Consider the following 21,080-nt stretch of genomic DNA (forward strand, 5'->3'; position numbering starts at 1 on the left):
ATTTCAAGTATTTTTGGGGTAAAATGTGTCATCTAAAAGTTAAAATTTGTGACCATGCAAAATTAAGATGCTTTATATTACAAAATCAATGTTTCACTTGTTTGTTCGTATACATAAAAAAAAAAAACTCGAGTCTTTGTTTACATAACACATATTCAAGGCTCAAATATTGCTTTTATTCTTGCATTCAGAAGGTAAAAATTTTGGCTTTCAACATTAAATGAGTTATATTTTTAATGTTTAACATCAAAAATGAAAAATATTTTTATCAAAAATCGTGAACCAATCCCTTTAATACAGATTTAAAAAGCCACACATCAAATAACAATGAAATAATAAATGGGCTATGGAAACAAAACGAGTTAATGGAGATTGCAGCAAAAATTGGAGTATTATAGAAAATGTGATCTCTTATCTGAGAAGAAATTGTTAAATTTGGAGAAGGGCCATTTTTGGTACTTGGTGGTTTTAATCCTCTCTTAAATGGGAAATTAGTGGAATTATAGTTCCTACTGCATGAAAATTTTAAAGATATTTTTTGCATTTCAAATGCAGCGTGTAGAAGTTCTTATTTCATTAAATCGTCCACTTTGAACTTCTTCTATTTTTAACTGTACATATAGGGATCGTTGGTATTCACCCCATTATCGCGGGAAGAAGGAAAGGAGGTACAGTTGTACAGTGTAAATTATAAATGGCAACAATGTTTTTTCCCCGAGAAATACAGTCAGGCGAGATTGAAATTGTTTCTTATTATGTAGTCATTTTGTGTGGAGAGTGGACAGGGGCAAATATTTAATTTCAATGTCGGGCTCGAAATCGGAGCATATCACGTGACTAGCAACGGTTTACAAATGGCGGTCGATGTTGGCGCTTCGTGGTAGCTTATTATTGTACATATCATTACAACCGCCAGAAAAACATGGATAGAGGTATCACGTAGTTATAAATCATATTATTTACAATATGGCATTATTCAGGAAGCACAAATCTTATTTCAAACTAGGTCAGCAGGTGCGCGCTCGTGTGCTTTGCTACATTTATAGATCGGACACGGTGGGAATTTTATGATGAATTTCATTTTATCTTAAAGCTAAGTCCAACAATATTATTCATCCCACATACCTGTAGTACACAAAAGAAGTTGCATATGTACCACCTAATGTTTTGATATTTTAAATGATAACAAAAGTCGCCGAAGTCAGGATTGATTTCGATCAGCACTTCACTTGTCGTTTTATTATTATTATCAATATACATGTTCAAACACCATACACTTAAAAAGTTCTTTTTCAAACAATACATTATTCTTAGTGATTTCTCGGAAGACATTTTGTGATGAATGACCCACAAGGAAATCGTCCGTATCACAGTGTGATGGGGGGGGGGGGGGGGGTGCATGGATAGGTTGCAGTATATTTCTATGTAATTTTACACTGTCATACAGTTTATGGTCACTTAAAAACAAACAAAATGAGGTTAAAATCTCTATGTACGACTGTCATATTGTTTGCATCATTCTCTTCATGTCCATCCTTCAACATGATATTGTGATGTAACATGTCTATACACTTAAAGTCTTTGCGATCATAATAATGGGTTTAAACATTGATCCTCATGTACTGTGGAGCCCGGATGATTTTCTTCTAGTTCAAAATACAAACTTGATGTGTGACATGAAATTTCATGAAACACAAAATAGACATGATGTACAAAGAAAGTTAACATTGATTTTTCCTATTTGTTTGTGTTTTCAGGAAGGAATTTGGGGGTCCTTGCAGAAGATTCAGAAGAAGAGGAAGTTGATGATGAACGTAAAAAAGAGGTATAATTCTTCCAGCAGGATAGGCTAACACATGTATATAATGTATTGTATATTCTGAAACAAACCATTTGGAATGGTACTGACCTGGTCAGCTTACTAAGTTTAGAATTTATGTTCAGAATATTTTTGGCCAATGTTATTTTTATCAAAAGTTATTGAAAGACAATTTAATCCCATTTTAAGTTTGGACAAATTAATCTGATGATAGCTACTTCAGAACAATTAGTAAATTTAGATATGCATGCTCTTACATTTGCTTCCTTTGGGTGAGAGCAAAATAGGAGGATGAAATAAAACTATTTGAAATTTAACCAAAAAAACACAAACCAAAACTGATTCTTTTGTAAGTATTTGGCTGTTTAACATTTTCAAACATTATAGATTTTATACCATTTCATAACTTTTCATAGGAATTTGATTTAGGAAGCGAAACGTATGCCTTTATTTGGCATTATTTACTGATTTTCAGGGAAGCTCAGATGAATCAGAAAGCGATGACGATGAACCAGATCCATCTGCTCGACGGGAGCCAAACAAGTTTGACAATTTGTGTGATGGAGTCACAAATACAATGGCTTACGTACATGGAGCTATGCAGGAGGTATTTAGTTGGCTGTGCACTTATTTATATTTTTGTTTAGAGTTCTTATTTCAGTCCTTTAGATTGAATGACACATTACAGTTGTTTATTGCACATAACAAGTAAATCACTTTGCAAAATCGAATTAATTTTTTTTTAGTTATAATGCAAACAAAATCCTTCACTTTGATGTCTCTTACATGTAATTTACTAGATGAACATAGAAACCACCACTCCTACATCCCCTCTCTACCCCCAAAGCCCCCCTCCCCCTCCAGAGTAGAGAATTTCTTTAATGGATCACATTCTTCCTTAGAGAATTTTTATGAGTTGCTACTGGAGTTATGATATTTAACTGAAACAAATGTTGTGACTACTTTCAGTTTGATGTCTGTACAATGTTGTGAATTCTTTTAGTTTGATGTCTATACAATGTATGTCTTTTTAGACAATATTGCCAACTGATTTATTTGATAATAACGTGCTCACACAAATCTCTTATCAACTTATCCTATATTCTGTTGTCACTTGATAATCTGCATGTAAAGCATTGGTAAAATTCCGAAGCTATCTGAGAGATAGTGAAGTTAGATATGTAGATGTAGCTCGACCTAAGGAAGTTTAGTGGCAGATGATTCCCTCCTTGTTTCCTTCCTTAACATTTTTTACTTTGTACCTGATTTTGAAAAAAAAAATTCTTAATCTAAATTTTCAAGTGGCATTCATTCCTTTATAAACGCAATTTTCTGGACTAATCTTAATACAGAGAGTGTATGTCTGTGCATATAAAAGTAACAAGGGTCTGACTTTATCGTCAGAAACAAATGGTGAAAAATCAAGAAGAAAAGCATTTAAGATGAAAACATGCACTTTCAAAATATATATCGAAATAAATTTGGTATGCGTAAACGTGTACTAAATCTATATGAAATGATGTCTAACATATAGAGTTTTTGATAACTTTTGGTCTGATGGTTTATCCATTAAGAATTCCTTAGTACTGGCAGAAAATGACACTTGTTTTTTCATTGTCAATTATCAAAATGTATAGCATGCAAGAATCTGCATTTATAAAGAACTCTGAATGTATATAAAACTTGAAGTTAAAAGAAGCATTGTTTGTTTTGTTTTTTAAAGAGAGAACTTATTTGATAATGGCCTACATGTATCAATGATCTTGATTAATTGTATCATATTATATATACGGAGTATGAATCATAGGTTTTCTCTCTGAAAATTGCATTTCATTATTACAGCTTCTAAATATGAAAGATGAGATGCTAAAACATTCCCTTCCCCCCACACTGCTGATAAAGCTAGCCACTGTCACAGGAAAGGTGTTCAGAAGGTAACATTAACACCTGTTAAAATCACAAAATTTGATTACTTTTAGCTGAAAATAAACTATGTAGCCAATATTTGATCAATGAATAAGAATATCATGCCAATCAATCTAATTAAAATAAGATCCTTTGATCCGCTCATGTATATCGCTACACAAGGTTGTGTAGTGATGTACATGGGTGGATCAAAGGATTTAATTCTAATTAGATTGCATGCCAATAAACAATGATTCTGTAATTTTGCAGTGTGAGTGACTTAAACATGCCTGTCAATGAGTTGGTAAGGCTAGTTCGAGTGTATTCAACTCCATGGGAGGAGAAGAGCGCCGCGCTGAAGAAACTGCACGAGGATTATGAGAACAAACAAAGGCAGCTGAATATTGCTGTTAAACGTCTGCAACTTGTTGACGCTCATGTATGTTTACAGTATAAATTCTAAATGCATGAATGATTTCAAATTGGTGTATACAGATAATGCAATTTTTTTTCTAAGGAAAGTTCAGTAATTTATTTTTTACTTTGTTGGTAGTCTAAAAGAATAGCAAGAGAAAAGCGAATCATGAATTGGGAGAAGTTGTTTGCCAAAATCATGAGCAACAAGGGTCATGGCAGGCGATGGAAATTCCTTATCGAGACTATCAAACAGAAAGCGAAACTAGGGTCAGTAGTTCTAGTATTAAAAGAGTCAGTGGCATGTGATCTGAATTTTTCATAATTCAATGAGATGAGAGAGAGAGAGAGAGAGAGAGAGAGAGAGAGAGAGAGAGAGAGAGAGAGAGAGAGTATTTTAAATGAACAAGGAGCATCTCTATTTCACTCCCCTATGGTCCATTGAATTCTCATCCATACATTATACACTTCAATCTCAGAGGAAAGACAAGTATGTCCATTTCACAATTTTCCCTTCCCTCCCCATCCACCCCTCCACTGTGGTGTGGACATACTGGTTTTGGTCTGCCTCTTTTTAGTAACTATAAAAAGAAAGCCCTCTTTGCAGAGGTTAAAAAAACAAGACAAATAAGATACATGTAGGTGGTGCACTCAGAATACTCACCAGTATTTATTCCTTCACACCCAGACTGATTCCCCCTAGCCACAATTTCTTCAAAATCAAGTTAAAACTGCTGTGTATTACTAAAGCTAGCAATTCTTTCAGACTGGAGCATGTGCAGGAGTACACGCGAGCACTGGAAGAGAGTTCCGATGAGGAAGAGGATGAAGAAGATGACATGCCAATGACTATAAAACGACCCGGAGAGGACAGTGACAAACTATCGGTAATAGTCGTAAAAGTCAGAACTACAGTGTCTACCAGTCTCAGACATTAGTAAAAGTCAGAACTACAGTGTCTACCAGTCTCAGACATCAGTTTGTTTGATATTTATCTGTGATTTTAACAACTTTCATAGACCTAAACGTTTTCATCATTATTGATACCTCTTCAATTAATATCTATATACTATTAAAGATATTGGATAATCAGCACATCAGGTATGAATCCCCGGTGTTAGAGGAAATGTACTGGAATTATTGATCTGATGGGGGCATTGTACTTGAATTTTTTTTATCTATTTTGGGATTTGTACTTGAATTGTTGATCTTCAGGGGAATTGTTTGAATTATTAATCTGCTGGGGGAATTGTACAGGAATGCTTGATCTGTTGGGGATCGTACTTACATTGTTGATTTATATGAGGAATTGTGCTTGAATATTGTTGATCGGTTTTCAGGAATTGCACGTACATTTGCTGATATCTTGGAGGATTTGTACTTGAAGTATTAATCCTTAGGGGAATTGTATTTGAATTGTCGATCTGTAGGGGAAATTGTACTGAAACTATTGATCTGTTAGAGTAATGTGCAAGAATTGTTGATCAGCTGGAGAAATTGTACACAAATTGTTGATCCCACAACTTTCAATTTTACTAGTGGTTGGTGAACAGTCACTACCCGTGGTAAATGTCTTAGGTTTGACGTAAAATTAAACCCCGGCTTACGGGAAACAAATTCCCTATTAATGGAGGAATTTTATTTTGATTGTTGATCTTTCAGGAAAATTGTACTTGAATTTTTTATTTTTTAGAGGATTTTTAGTTGATTTTTTTATCTGCATCTTAAATAGATACCATCATAACTGCTTATGTTAGATATTATACATAAGAAAACAAGTGCAGGGCTATTTATAAATCTTATCTTTTTGGTTATTTTATCCCCAAAGATTGTGTTGTTGTTGACCATAAGCAAAAGCAGTAAATTCTTAAATCAGGGAAAACAAAATAAGGAAATCTCTATTCACAATGAAGTGATATATATTTTTTATTATGTGAATTAAGATGGTTTTCCTTTTTCTATGTACAACATTGATCATTACATTCCTATGGTTGCTCTGGTTACAGGATCTTGAGGAAGGCGAGGAAGATGACGAGAAGACATCTACAGCTAAAGATGAGAGCAGTGAGGAGACAGAGAAATCTGAAAAGGAGGAGGAGGACTCCACAAGACTGGGTTCCCCAAAGGTACTGCTTGTCAATGTATAGGCTCTCCCAAAAGGTACACCACTGTCTGCTTGTCAATGTATAGGCTCTCCCAAAAAGTACACCACTGTCTGCTTGTCAATGTATAGGCTCTCCCAAAAGTACACCACTGTCTGCTTGTCAATGTATAGGCTCTCCCAAAAGTACACCACTGTCTGCTTGTCAATGTATAGGCTCTCCCAAAAGTACACCACTGTCTGCTTGTCAATGTATAGGCTCTCCCAAAAAGAACACCATCTGCCTTCTTTTCATTGTAGAGGTTTTTCCAAAAAGTTCATACCATCAATCTGCTTGTCACTGTATGGGCTCTCCCCAAAGTTAGATTGTCTGTATAACAATTATAAGCTCATAAGCTCTATTTCAATGATTGTTAATGTATAGGCTCTCCCCAAACATGGTATACATTGTATATCAATATATAGACTCCATCCATAAGTTCCCTGTCAGTCTGCTTGTCATTGCAGATGTTCCTTTAAAAGGTAGATTTCAATCTGAATGTTGGTTTAAACTCTGAGATCTGTCTGATTGTCAGGGTGCAGAATACCTCAGAGGTTAATTCATATTCTCTCTTATTCAATCATTGTTGAGCCTCCATTTCCTTACAGTCATTCAAAACAACTTCCGTAACACACTAAATAAAGCACATATGCTACTGGTCATTATTATATGATATTAAAGCAAAAGCCATGAATTTTTTATTTGGATACATTCATGTTCATTTGTAAGCCACATTATTTGTGATTCAATTTCTCTTAATGCAGCTTCACTAGTATTTTCATATTTTACAAAAAGATGTGTTTTAACAAAGTTTTGTTTTATAAATGACAGAAAGTCAGATTTGCATCTCCAGAGGAACCAGCTCCTCCAGTGTATGTCAAACCCCCCTCCAGCGACGTGACGGTGTGGACCGGAGAACCAGAGTACGACCACTTTCTGTACTGCCGGGTGTACCAGCCATCGAAGGTGGAGGATCGGGAACTAAAATGCGTCATTACTTTAGGGGACCAGATTAAGAAAACCAAAAGGATTGATGTAGAGAGGGTGAGATATAAATTATGTACAGACAAAGGTATAAGATAAGGACAGATTGATATAATTCCTTGTGTGGTACAATGAAATTTTTTACTCATGAGTTTGAAGATGGGAGCATATTGTTTTTTGTTTTATATGTTTATCTTTGGTCATAATGTTTAAAGAATGCAAGAGCTTTTTTTTCATTATTTGGTCAAATGAAAAGGTCAGAAGTCCAATTTGACATGCTTGGGTCTAGAACATAATGTTTCACTAACATATATCATCGAAAAGCAGTGAAGTGAACAATTCAGTTAGCATTGTATACATTTCTTTGTTTATCTAACAGCCAGTCTCTCAGCCTCAGCCAGAGAAGGAAGAGCCAAAACCAAAAGGCAGAGGTCTGATTGGCATGCGTGCAAAGCCAGCGGAGGGTAAGGAACTAAGAATAAAGGATGCTGTAAATAAGAAATTATAAGTATTTATAAGTACAGATAAAAGCTGAAGATTGTTTTGATGAAAAGAAAAAATGTGAAAATTATTAATGAGTGCCTTTCTTGACTTACTATATAGGTGATCAAAATGAAGGGTAAAAGTACTACATCATAAGGAATGGTTTTAAATGTGTGGCCATGATTAACTGATTTTTGCCAGAATTTAAAAAAAAAGAAGAAAATTATGCTGTTTTGAATACTAGCACATTTACATAACTGCATAGAAGAAATTCTATACAGTATGCTCTAATGCTGTCTGCATAATACATTTGTATGTCATTACGCTTGTTTTCAATTTATATGCATCAATTTTAATAATTTTTCAGATTCATGTGTATTTGAATCTGATTGACAGTAGATAAACTAACGTTTATAATAGTCATGTTTGTGTGCGAATTAGGCTACAAGGAGAACAGAAATTTTTCATCATAACATTGTATTACAAAGTGCTGTAAAAGTTTAGTTTAAGTATTACCACAGGTACAAGACATTGCAATTTCTGTAAAGGTAACTCTTGTGAATTACATGGATTCTCTTGAATGGAATTGGAATTGAATTGAAATTAAATCAATGTGAATACTTTTGCAATTTTCAAAACTTTCAAATACCTTGTACATGCTGTAGGAGGATAAACATAAATGATTTACAGCACTTGTTGAACATGCTCTGCTTTGTTTTTATTTTATTTATTTTTTTGTGGTGTGACTCTGTGTTTTATTCGCTAACTTTGCTGTAGACAAAATGGCGCAATTTAAAAAAGAGGCTGAACAAAGAAAGGCTGAACAGGAAGCTAAGACAAGGTAAAAATGATTGTCCATCTTACTCAGAGCCTCTTCTTATCCCTGAATTCCACATCATGAATGCAATCAGCTAATAGTGTCGACTGCATGTGGCTAGGGGACTGAAAAGTTAATGTAGGAAGGGGGGTTACAATTGATATTGCCATAAGGTTTCATAATATTGATGGGAATTTTACTGAAGTCAGTAAATGTACAAATACTGTAAAAGCAGAAATAGAAAGGATTTACTAGAGATTAAATTCTTGTGTATTGAATTTCAACAATCCAGAAGAATTGGATTTGAAATATCAAAAAACAAAAACAAAAATCAATCAAACAATCATTGAATTTATTTAGAAATTTGTTCAACAAATGTCATGAAATTTAAACTCACAAAACCATGTTTTTTTCTTCTTTTTTTTTCACCCCTCACCCCGAAAATTAATATTTTTATTGTATTGCCTGTAAATTTGATTACCACAGAAAATTAACGTCACTGCTTTTGAATAGTTTTCACCTCATTTCACCAGAAGCTAAATATTTGCTTTCTAATTCACATCAATGTCCACTTGCTTATCTATTGAATTTAAATTTAATGAAGAATGCTTTTTATGAATAAATTTAGCGATCAAGATGAGTCTGGGACAAATGCAGGTAAGAAAGCTGTTGATAAAAATGTGGATGTGGCCGAGGAAAAATCAGATGTCAAGGGAGTGGAAGGTGGAGAAAAAGTGGAAAATCCGGAAATCATAATAACTGTGCAGTCTCCTGATGCACCAGAGAACAATACAGATTTAAAATCTGAAACAAACACAGAAAAGGGAGAGAACTCTGAAAGTGTCATTGATGGTGATGTAATTAACCCTGATGATGTTGCCGAGCAAACTAATGATGTTGAACATATTGATGACACTGAAAAATCTGAGGAGAAAATTGTGACTAAAGATAAGGAAGAAGAGACAGATGATCCAAACAGTAAACAAACACCAGACACCTCAAACAAGGGGAACAAACCAAAAGAACCACCGAAAAGGAGATTCACTAAAGATCTCAAAAAGTCCTCAGAATCAGATTCAAAGAAAATGGCCAGGTCTCTCCTAATGCAGAAGAAGAAAAATGTCACAGTGAAACAGAAAGAGGCTGTTAAGTCGGATTCTAAGAAACCAGGCATCCAGGAAGATTCCAAAAAGAGGGATGTACAGGATGAAGAACGTCCAGCGGAAGAGTTTGAAGAGTACTGTGTTGCATATATTTGTATTGGTAGAGGCATGCACTAGTGCTGTAGTTCTCTGTAGATCTTCCATTTTATCTTTAGTGGATGTGGTGTGGTAGTTGGTAGCAAGTTATGTTAATATCCAGACCTTCTTAACAAAATATAATTAGAAATCTCTGTTTTCTTCTGTCTTTTGTAAGGGTTGAGGGCACTTGGTAATTTTGAAAGTTAGCACAGAACTGCATGAAGGAATTGTGGTTTTTATGATCAGATGAAGTCTTGGCTCGATATATGTCTCCTAATTCCTCTGATTTATGCTGATTCCTCTATTTTCCGGCCCTTCCACTTCTGTATCTTAGCCCCCAGTATGACTCTTTTACAGTGTAGTGACACACTTCCAAATATGAAACTGAAGTCATTGATTGTGAACATTATTAGTGACTGCAGTTTTTAACTCAGTAATCAGATCATTGCCAGTTTTGTAGTGCATGTACAACTCAGAGCTGTTTATGCATGTGTCAAATTTTGATTAAAAACCTTGGATACTGGATCCCACTTGCATGATGATAAATTCTTTTTTTTTCAAAGCACTGGATAAGAGAGCTATTTTTAGTTAAGTTGCAATAATTTGCACTCATGACGAAGAATGGGCAGGTGGGCTTGCTAATACTTGGTGTTGATAGCTCCAAGCCATTTGAGATACCAATGGATTCCTAGACTAGCAATATGACCTTTAGCAATGGAAATGTTACACCAAGTCTTCTGTCGTTTAGGTGAAAAGGTCAATTGTTAAGTGACACAAACATGTTAAGTAAATCTTAGAACAGGGTTCCTGGACTAAATGTTTAGTAGCATTCGAGTTTTACCAAGGAAATTTCATCTAAAGTATAGTCTATATATATCCTGGAAGGTTTTAATCATACAGAAAACTTGACTTGGGTATAATTTGTGTTTGAGAGCAAATTTTTCTTTGCATGTCAGCATTATATATTAACTAAATTGTTTATTGTTTATTCAGAAACAAAGCTTTAATATCAATTTGTGTTTTAATTAAAACGAATATTAATGTTAGTTCAATTCATTCCAAAGAAAATGCAAGAATTAATGCAGCATAATCTCCTCAAATATTATAGACTGATTTCGTTGCTTTCTGTTCTTTAAGGCATTTTGGTGTGATGACAACTAACACTCATATCAATTAACCAACACTATAAAAGAATTAGATAATATGAAAATTAGAAAGATCATTTGGCCATAATTTTTCAGTGTATGCATTGCATGATAAGTTTAATTTGATATTATTGTTTAATTTGATATTATTGCTTAAAGTTACATGTATAAGGATCACCTTACTTACAGTGAAGAAATCATTTTCTTTTACATGTAAATGTTTAATGATAGAAATTTCTACATCTGGTAGAATGCACTGTTGTCCTGTTCAGGAACAATATCTTTTCTTAAGATAAGACAGTGAATGAAAATGTTTGTCATTGTATTTTAATTTTTGCCAGGTACCAGGAAATATTCTTTGAGATTCCAGAATACTTCGGAAATGATTCTGTGTGGCGAAAAGGTAAAGAGAATGAGCCCAAGACCCTGAAACTGTCAGTGCACAAAGGTCCTCTGGAAGAAATGTTCGCCATGGCAACAATTGATTTAGATGACATTTTTGACCAGGTACATTAATATATCTTTTAAATTATCTTATTTGTTTGGGAAATTTGATTTTTAAACAAGAGTAAGCAAGTTAAGCGTACCGTAACTATACATGTACTTCCAAATAACAGATTTTTTTTTAAAGCATCTTTTCCTGTTGAAAATACACCAGTGGGTCAAATTAGCCAGAATGTCAATACACAATACATTATTTTAGCTGTTTATCCAAAATGTTACAATTTCTTTGATATCAAAATCTGTAAAATATTATATGAAGAATACATTATATTGCTGATTGGTAATTAATTAATGCAGGAGATGAAGACTGTGTTCCTTCCTGAGCCTCACGGAGATGATGATGTCCCCCTACCCCCAGGGGAGAGAGACAAGGTAGAAGATGAGCTGAACCTCCAACTCCCCACCCCCAAAACAGAGAATGGAGCTCCTGTGGAGAAGCATGAAATCCTTAAGAAATTGGAACCTCTCCACTTCCCAATTTTTGCCCTTAACCCTAAGAAGACTGACAATGTTCATGAACCATGTGGAAACGTCCCCATTATATTCTACCTGGCTAAACAAGCCAGACCAAAAGTGTGGAACAGGAATAATGGTAGGGCTGACATGTGCTGAATCCATTTGATAAATTTCACTGATGTAATCGGAATTGGAACCTCCTATTTATGCGAATAGTAAAGTTAACAGGATACTTACAAGGGTGGCAGGAGGAGATTTCTCCTATACAACATAATTATTGGAATTTGTATTTATAAAGAGATATGGAACATTGCAGGGATTTCAGTATTTCAGCTACATTATACAGTTGAACTTCCATATCTGGAACACTAATACCTTGTATACCGTGGATATATGTCAAAGCGATTTGGAAGTCCAAAGCACTTATTCTTGAACATTTTACCCTCGAATCCTCGGATATCTCGAACATTTTTCTTGGTGCCATAGATAATGAGATTTGACTGTAATTACAAATCTATAGTATCTTGGTAAACTATTAACTGCTTATCTAGTCATTCATTGAATGTTCTTTTCTTATATTTGAACATTTAGCAAGTCCCTCAAATTTCTCTAATAATAAAACCTTTCATTCATGTATGACTAGATTTGGTATTAATTTTTCATTCCTCTTTATGCAGGTACTGTCCCATTCAATGATTTTATCCTTGACATTGCCGGCATTGACCTTCAGACATGGAGGAAAGAAGACTTTTTTAAAGAGACAGAGAGTCGAGCAGCCTCAGCCATGGAGTGGCAACCAGAGGTCCAGGTCAAGGTCGTAGAGAAGGAGGTCATTAAGGAGGTCATAGTCGAGGCAGAACCCAAGATTGTTGAGGTTCCAAAAACTCCTCCACCGCCTGAACCAGAACCTCCAAAAGAGGTAATAAATTTTTTTGGAGAAGAATCTTATTTTATTTGTATATTTTTTTATTTGGTGTACGCTGCTAAACTGCTGTAAGTAAAACACCATTGCTACTGAAAATGAATACAATTCCTCCATCAAAAAGAAAGTGACATCTTCAGATATAATTTACAAGGTACAATCTGTGTGTGACTGAGAAAAATTTATTGTTTCATAGTGATGGGTATCACTAAACTGCAGTCTTAAAAAAATTTGACTTCAATTTCATACATATAGATTTTAACTGCATAAAATGGTGACTGCAGTATTATAAGCAATTCTAAATTACTTTGTACACAATTATGATTCCATATGAAATAATTCAGTTTTGGAAAGAGTCAAACTGACTATGATGTTTTGGCAGGATAGGTAGGAATCTGCATAATCCGTGCAACTCATCATAATGCACGAGTCATAGGGACCATGTGAAAATGTCACTTATAATCCATCATAATGCACGAGTCATAGGGACCATGTGAAAATGTCACTTATAATCCATCATAATGCACGAGTCATAGGGACCATGTGAAAATGTCACTTATAATCCATCATAATGCACGAGTCATAGGGACCATGTGAAAATGTCACTTATAATCCATCATAATGCACGAGTCATAGGGACCATGTGAAAACTTCACTTATAATCCATCATAATGCACAAGTCATAGGGACCATGTGAAAACTTCACTTATAATCCATCATAATGCACGAGTCATAGGGACCATGTGAAAAAGTCACTTATAATCCATCATAATGCACGAGTCATAGGGACCATGTGAAAACTTCACTTATAATCCATCATAATGCACGAGTCATAGGGACCATGTGAAAATGTCACTTATAATCCATCATAATGCATGAGTCATAGGGACCATGTGAAAACTTCACTTATAATCCATCATAATGCACGAGTCATAGGGACCATGTGAAAACTTCACTTATAATCCATCATAATGCACGAGTCATAGGGACCATGTGAAAACTTCACTTATAATCCGTCATAATGCACGAGTCATAGGGACCATGTGAAAATGTCACTTATAATCCATCATAATGCATGAGTCATAGGGACCATGTGAAAACTTAACTGATTTTTAGCCGAGTTGCAACGAAGTTGAACTCGGCTATTGGTTTGGTGATGCGAGCAGGTGGGTGGGCGTCAACAATTGGTTTCCGGATGATAACTCGAAAATTTACAATCTAATCAAATGAAACTTTGATATATTGTTGGGTATTAGGTAAGGAAGACCCCTATTGATTTTGGAGAAAAATTGTCAAAGGTCAAGGTCACAGTGATCGAAAATAGAATGAAAATTTTTAGTCCATCATAATGCACAAGTCATAGGGACCATGTGAAAACTTCACTGATAATCCATCCACTTCTTGGTTTGTGGTCTTATATATTACATGTAAAGTGACTCTCTTTTTCAGGATACAAATGGTGTTGTAAGTTTTGGCTGTGTTCATATGCACCATGAAAATCACATTTTACATAAAGTTGTGATTATAGAGAACAATTTACAAGTAATAGCCATATTTATCACACACCGGCACTGGGCAGGATGAGCTGAGCTGCAGTGAGTCTCGACCATTGGTGATGCATATTAGATATAGTTAATACTGGTAAATAGTTCTCTACGTGTTTTGCATCATGGTAAAATTTACTGCAATAGGAATTATGGTATATCACACTTCTCGAACACGAGGTCAGTTTCACCAGTATTAACAAAGAAAATGGGCAGGAACACATTTGGAAAGCACGTTGTTGTTAAACTTTGTTTCAACCAAAGAGGTGACAAGTAATTTAACACTGCACTGTAAGAAAATTTGATCACACTTTCTTAAATAGTTGATGTTTAATATTGAAAAAGTTCAGGAAGTCATTTGTAGTTTCTATGAAGTAAATTTTGATTCCACTACCCGCTGAGTTGAAAATTATATGATGAGCTCAGACATGACACTGTCAGACACATCAGACAAATATATTGGACATTTTTTAACTTAAGGACGACAGACCCAATTCGAAATTTTGCGCATTAAGCCGCACACATCGCTGTTTACAGTCTCCGTGCATTGTGGCGTCACAGTAATTGTTTCATCACATTATGAACATGCAAAATTTATGGACTGAACTGTATTTCTTAAGTAATACATCTTATCTTAATCCATATTTCACGTAAATTCTTTAATAAAATCAATTAATTTTATAGAGTTTCCGTAACTTTGGTATCTGTGACTTTAAAAAATCTGTCCGTGATTCTTCTGTGTTTTGTGTGTAATTTCTGGGATTCCTTAATTGCCCGTGTTTTGACAACCTCCCACGCATATCAGACAATAGACTCCACCCCTTTCACTTAACTGAATTTATCAATCAGATAATAGACTCCTCCCCCCCCCCCCCCTTTCACTTAACTGAGTTTATCTATCAAACAATAGACTCCACTCCTTTCACTTAACTGAGTTTATCTATCAAATAATAGACTCCACCCCTCTCATTTATTGATAACTGAGTTTATCAAATGAGGACAACTTTGTAACTGTTGAACACAGAGGTTGTGTGTGACGTAGGTAACGTTCTGCAGTGTTTGAGTAACTCGCATTCATTAGCAAATTGGGAGACACTTGTAGCACGTGTGAAAATTAATGACCCTGGTGTAGACATGAAAGTCTACAAAATAAAAACTTTCAGTAAAGTAAGTTTATAAATCTGTGTATGGCAGTAGAGTTGTGTGTTTTGATTGAATATAAACTTATTAATAAATGGACTTGTAGGAGGTGGTCTCTAAAGCAGAATACGATAAACTGATCGACAAGCACAGTGAGGAGTTACAACTGGTACAGGTCGAGTATGAGTAAGTACAACTGGTACAGGCTGAGTATGAGTAAGTACAACTGGTACAGACTGAGTATGAGTAAGTACAACTGGTACAGGCTGAGTATGAGTATATAAGTACAACTGGTACAGGCTGAGTATGAGTATATAAGTACAACTAGTACAGGCTGAGTATGAGTAAGTACAACTGGTACAGGCTAAGTATGAGTAAGTACAACTGGTACAGACTGAGTATGAGTAAGTACAACTGGTACAGACTAAGTATGAGTAAGTACAACTGGTACAGGCTAAGTATGAGTAAGTACAACTGGTACAGGCTAAGTATGAGTAAGTACAACTGGTACAGGCTAAGTATGAGTAAGTACAACTGGTACAGGCCGAGTATGAGTAAGTACAACTGGTACAGGCTAAGTATGAGTAAGTACAACTGGTACAGGCTAAGTATGAGTAAGTACAACTGGTACAGACTGAGTATGAGTAAGTACAACTGGTACAGGCCGAGTATGAGTAAGTACAACTGATACAGGCTGAGTATGAGTAAGTACAACTGGTACAGGCTGAGTATGAGTAAGTACAACTGATACAGGCTGAGTATGAGTAAGTACAACTGGTACAGACTGAGTATGAGTAAGTACAACTGAGACATAAGGAATATTACTGTATTACGATAGGCATGTAGTGTATAGTTATATAATAACAAATTCGTATGTACATATATTAGTTTTCATACATGTACATAATATGTTAATTTGTTTTTCTGTTGTAGGTATATGATTATGAATATTCTTTTTCTGGCAAAGTGATACATGTACATGTAGATATATCTTAATTGCTTGATAGATTTATTCTGTTCTGTATTCTGGAATGTCATGAATTCATTTAAATTGATTTATTGATAAGCCTAATCAATAGTCACTTTTTGGACAAACATATATACTTGGAATCTGGTTAATTTTGCTATCAATGAATTTTTGGCAATTTTGCCAGTCTATGATATTTGCAAAATATTTTTCATGAAAATAAAATCTATGTCCCCTAGTGACACAAGTAAAATTTAAGTGCACAAAAATTAGTCCATCGCAATTTGATCCAATTTTGTTAAATAAATCTACAAATTTTCCCCAAATTTATGTTACGGTAATCTTGAATTCTTCTGGCAATTGTACAGAAAATCAAAGAAAAAATTTATCTCTCTCAATTCATTTCACAGAAAACGCTTACAAGAACTCCTAGAGAACTTGCAACAAATGCAGCAGACACAACTCGAGCAGAAAGAGCTGCTACTGCAACAACAGCAGCAGCAACAGAACCGCCCACCACTCGTCCACCAGCGTCCAGTGTCTAGCAGCAGCAAACGGTCATCTGCCAGTGGGGGACGTACGTCTGCCGTACCCCCTAAAACCCCCTCACAGCTTCAACCCTCCACCATGGTATCACCAAGTCTTGGGGTCAGTCAGGACATGTTGCCAAAAACACCAGGGACTTATGATACTCTGACACCTATTGGGTTAGTGTACAGACTTTCCCACTGTTCCTCATTTTCTATCAATATTGCATGCATCAGGCTCATTCTTCGTATTTATTTTTAGTTTTGAGTCAAGGACAGAAAACCAGTCTGTTGATCAATCAGTGAATGAACCTCCCTCTTTCCCAAGGAAGAACTTTCGGATTGGTCGACCCCTTCCAAGCTGGGGCACTGGTGTGCCAGAGGATGTAAGTTTCATATTAGTTATCAGATAGTTCGTAGCTGCCAACCTTCTGCAATTTAAAAGTGGATGAATTGTTTGCTAAATGTTTGAGTTAGAATTTTGTAAAGGAAAAATATAAGAAAATGACAACCCCCACCTCACACCCCCCCCCCCCCCCTCTCTCTTTTTTCATGGGGGACTATTTCTGGAAATTGACAGAATTTGAAAATATTTTGGGGCATATCACTCCTAAGGAGCATAACTATGTTACTATGCAGTTTGTGAAAGATAATTTAACTAAATTCAATCCTTTTCCAATGTTGCTTTTTCAAAATTTCAACTGGTTTTTTTCCCCTCTAAGTATTGTTGCTTTTATCATGTATAAATGTAGAACAGCAAATGTGTTGGTCATGTTTTGAAAAGTTGTATAGGAGCAAAGGCATGTTGCACTTCAATTTCCCTAGCCTTTCTTTTGTTCTATTTATAGTTTATGTCACGGTTGGCCTGGTTTGAGGAGTCTAGCAAAAAACACCAGCAGGAGAACCAGGAGAAGACAATGAAGACTATTCAGGAAGAACTAGAGAAAAAATTGGCTGGGCAGAATAAACTCAGTCGCAAGGAGGAGGGGCTGTACGATGCAATGAGGGGTGAGATATATAAATCCGTAGTAATATAAAAATACAATGCTCTCTGGTATTGTAACAGTCTGTATTTATCACAAAGAATGAAGAATTGGTATAATCTTAAAAAACTATTCATGAAATGTGTTTTTAAAGGGACTGGTGCACGATTTTCGAAACAAATATTTTTCATTTTTTATGTTAAAATTTAAAAATATAACTCATTTAATGTTAGCAACGAAAAATTGGACTGCCTCATTGCAAGGATAAGAGCAATATTCTAGCTTTGATTCTGTGTTATGTAAACAAATAGTCCAGTCTTTTTATGTAAACAAACAAACCAGTGAAACATTAATTTTGTAATTTAAAGAATCTTCAATTTGTACAATCACAAATTTTAACTTTTAAATGACACCTTTTACCTAAATTATACTTGAGATGTGATACATATAATGTACTTAGATCAATATCCATTTATTTTGAAAACTTCATAAACAATAAAACACCCAAATCTTTGTTTTCAAAACAAATAATAAACTCTCTATAATGAGCTTCTGTCATTATGAATAACCTTATTATTTGGTGAAATCTTCTAAACATATTAGACTGTATATATTTTGATCATTTAAAGTGAAAAACAAAATTTGGGGGAAAATTGTGATTCTGTCCCTTTAAAAAAAATTGTATGAAAATTAGCCAGAAATATATAGCTGAAGACTATGATTACTAATGAATAGGTGAAATATTTTTATACCTAAAATTTAAAATCTACAGAAATTGGTTATGATAATGCACTGGTTAAGGAATTAATTACATGTATTAGATTAATTATCACATGATCTACATGTAAATAGAGATTAATTGTAAATTTGTGATTTCAGATGTCAGCTTACCAGCTCTGTTTATGCCAACAAAAACCAACAATGCTACAATCTACAATCCGAGAGCTCATCAGTATTTCCACCCTACAGGTACGGAAATGGTCATGTAGTAAATTTCCTCTGATTATGGTAACAGCTGTGAATTCAAGAATAGTTTCAAATCATTATCTAAAATATACTTCTGCCTCCTTTTTTGACACAGGGTATATACATTGTATGTGAATATGAATTGTTTTGTCATTTTATGAACAAGAATTTTCTTTGGTCCTTGTTTTGTATAATTGTATTCTTCATCTTATAATTTTGGCAGGTTCTTCAGATTTAAGATTGTCTCAGCCTCCGTCAGTGTTCCAGTTACCTCCCCTTCCACAGAAGTCTGTATCCTTAAAATACACTCTACACAGCAAAACCAATTGTATAAATCTTTATAGTTGTCTAAATTTCATTGCTGTTGAAGGTTTATAGGAAAAATAAAAGCTCCATAAACATATATAGGCACACATGAATTGTTAACAAATGACTTGTTAAATACATTTCTGAAAAAATAATTCAAAAAAAGAAAATACAATTAAAGTATAGACTAAAATTGTGAACTTTCCCAGGAGAGTTATCAAAGCAGTCAAGAAATTGGTTGATTGGATGATGTTTACAGATGAGTTGTTTTAACTTTTTCTATGAGAATTTCTCTGAATACATGTACCAGTATATTAAATTGTAAAGGTCATGTTATCTCTCCTTAATCCATCTTAGCGAATGTCAGTGGTGAATCTTTTTGAGCTGAGCAGGAATTTTAACCGCAAGGAGCAGGCTTGGTTGATGGACAAATACATCCAACAGCAGGAGCCGCTACAGAATGTGCACGGAACAGTCCCCCAGACCCCCGCCCCCACACTTACACAGACGCCGTATAATGACAATCAACAGAGCGTGAGAGATGTTGTCTCGGCTAATGAGAGAGAGACTGAAATGTGATCACTGACAATTCTAGGGGAATATTTATGCGTTGGAACTGAGTGTATGCGTGTGTTTCAAGTGACCTTCATATACCTGCAGATTTAAGATATTTATGTTTGTCAAAGCAACTGTGATAATTTTCAGTTTTTGTTGCAATTTACATATTCTTATATACAGGTAAATCCGTCCAAATTTAAAGTTTTAGACATGTTTTTGATTTAATTTAATATTTTGTTTTACAGATCTTTGTACACTGACATTATTTTCTCGCTTTGATAGAAATATTTGTCAATATTCTGAATGAAATATGTGTTAGTGAATAAGACTGTAAATTCTTGTCTCATTTTCGGTAAATGTTAATATGCATTTTCTGTTCAGTTTTTGTGTATTAAATGAAGTTTGTAAAACGTTTTCCAACTTTCAATGGCTGAATTTATATGACTGCATGCCTGTTATGAAATAATACAATATTATATATGCATGTATACACATGATTGTTTAAAAAAAAATACATAAAAAGAATTATGCACATTTTGTAATTATTGAAGGTCATCTTTATTTTCAAAATAAACATACAAATTTTTAGCACTTTCAAAACGTGTATATTGAAGCATTTACCATTGTGCAATGTGGTGTACACAAGCTTAGAAAGTATCTTATTGGCATAATGATTGCCTGAAACTGGTTGTTATTATGCATAAACATGTAATAATGTAATGTTTATGGTTAAAGATTAAATTATTTCAAAACAAATTGTGATATATTTATGGACATGTAGTTTATACTGTAGCGGACAGTATAAGAGGGAACTTATACTGCCTCACTAAAGAGCTAGCTTTTCTAGTGATGTGGTAGAGTCTCTCTCTTGATCACGCAAGTTAAGCAACGGCAAGCGTGATCAGCACTTGGCTGGGTGATCGCTACATGTTACAATACTGTTAAAGAATATGCACATTATATATATACTAGCGGAAAAAAGAAACTGCATTTAAAATTTAATATATGAAAAAATAACAATGGACAAATTTTATTTTTTGTAATACTGTTAACAAATATATTCGTTACAACATTTCATAATCCATTAAAGTTAACGTCGAATAACATCAATTTCAGCACACTCGAAAGACACTGGTATTCGAACTTGAATTAACAAAGTTAATAACGCGTGTGACCACCATTTGCATTCATGCATGCTTGACAACGGCGCCTCATTGATGCCACTATAAAGTGTTCAGAAATGCTTGAGGGATGTTGT

General features: G+C 34.6%; 1 protein-coding gene across 4 annotated transcripts; it reads left to right on the top strand.

Moving 5' to 3' along the window:
* The first annotated feature begins 826 nt into the window (after nucleotides 1-826).
* LOC125673462 (AT-rich interactive domain-containing protein 4B-like) lies at nucleotides 827-20,578 on the top strand. Of its 4 annotated transcripts, XM_056158209.1 has the most exons (23): nucleotides 827-932; nucleotides 1,758-1,825; nucleotides 2,295-2,426; nucleotides 3,662-3,753; nucleotides 3,995-4,163; nucleotides 4,278-4,408; nucleotides 4,905-5,025; nucleotides 6,145-6,264; nucleotides 7,111-7,323; nucleotides 7,643-7,727; nucleotides 8,524-8,587; nucleotides 9,192-9,800; nucleotides 11,291-11,456; nucleotides 11,751-12,045; nucleotides 12,587-12,828; nucleotides 14,281-14,295; nucleotides 15,622-15,701; nucleotides 16,893-17,189; nucleotides 17,272-17,395; nucleotides 17,858-18,017; nucleotides 18,872-18,961; nucleotides 19,182-19,249; nucleotides 19,622-20,578. In XM_056158209.1, exons 1-23 carry the CDS (start codon nucleotides 923-925, stop codon nucleotides 19,841-19,843), a joined length of 3,573 nt encoding a protein of 1,190 aa, XP_056014184.1. In that variant the 5' UTR covers nucleotides 827-922; the 3' UTR covers nucleotides 19,844-20,578. The 4 variants fall into 4 exon arrangements, with proteins under 4 accessions (XP_056014184.1, XP_056014188.1, XP_056014185.1 ...); XM_056158213.1 differs by lacking the exons at nucleotides 8,524-8,587; nucleotides 9,192-9,800 and adding an exon at nucleotides 7,867-7,882; XM_056158210.1 differs by lacking the exon at nucleotides 14,281-14,295.
* The last annotated feature ends 502 nt before the right edge of the window (nucleotides 20,579-21,080 follow it).

This window comes from Ostrea edulis, chromosome 3, assembly GCF_947568905.1.
Source record: "Ostrea edulis chromosome 3, xbOstEdul1.1, whole genome shotgun sequence".
Lineage (NCBI taxonomy): Eukaryota > Metazoa > Mollusca > Bivalvia > Ostreida > Ostreidae > Ostrea > Ostrea edulis.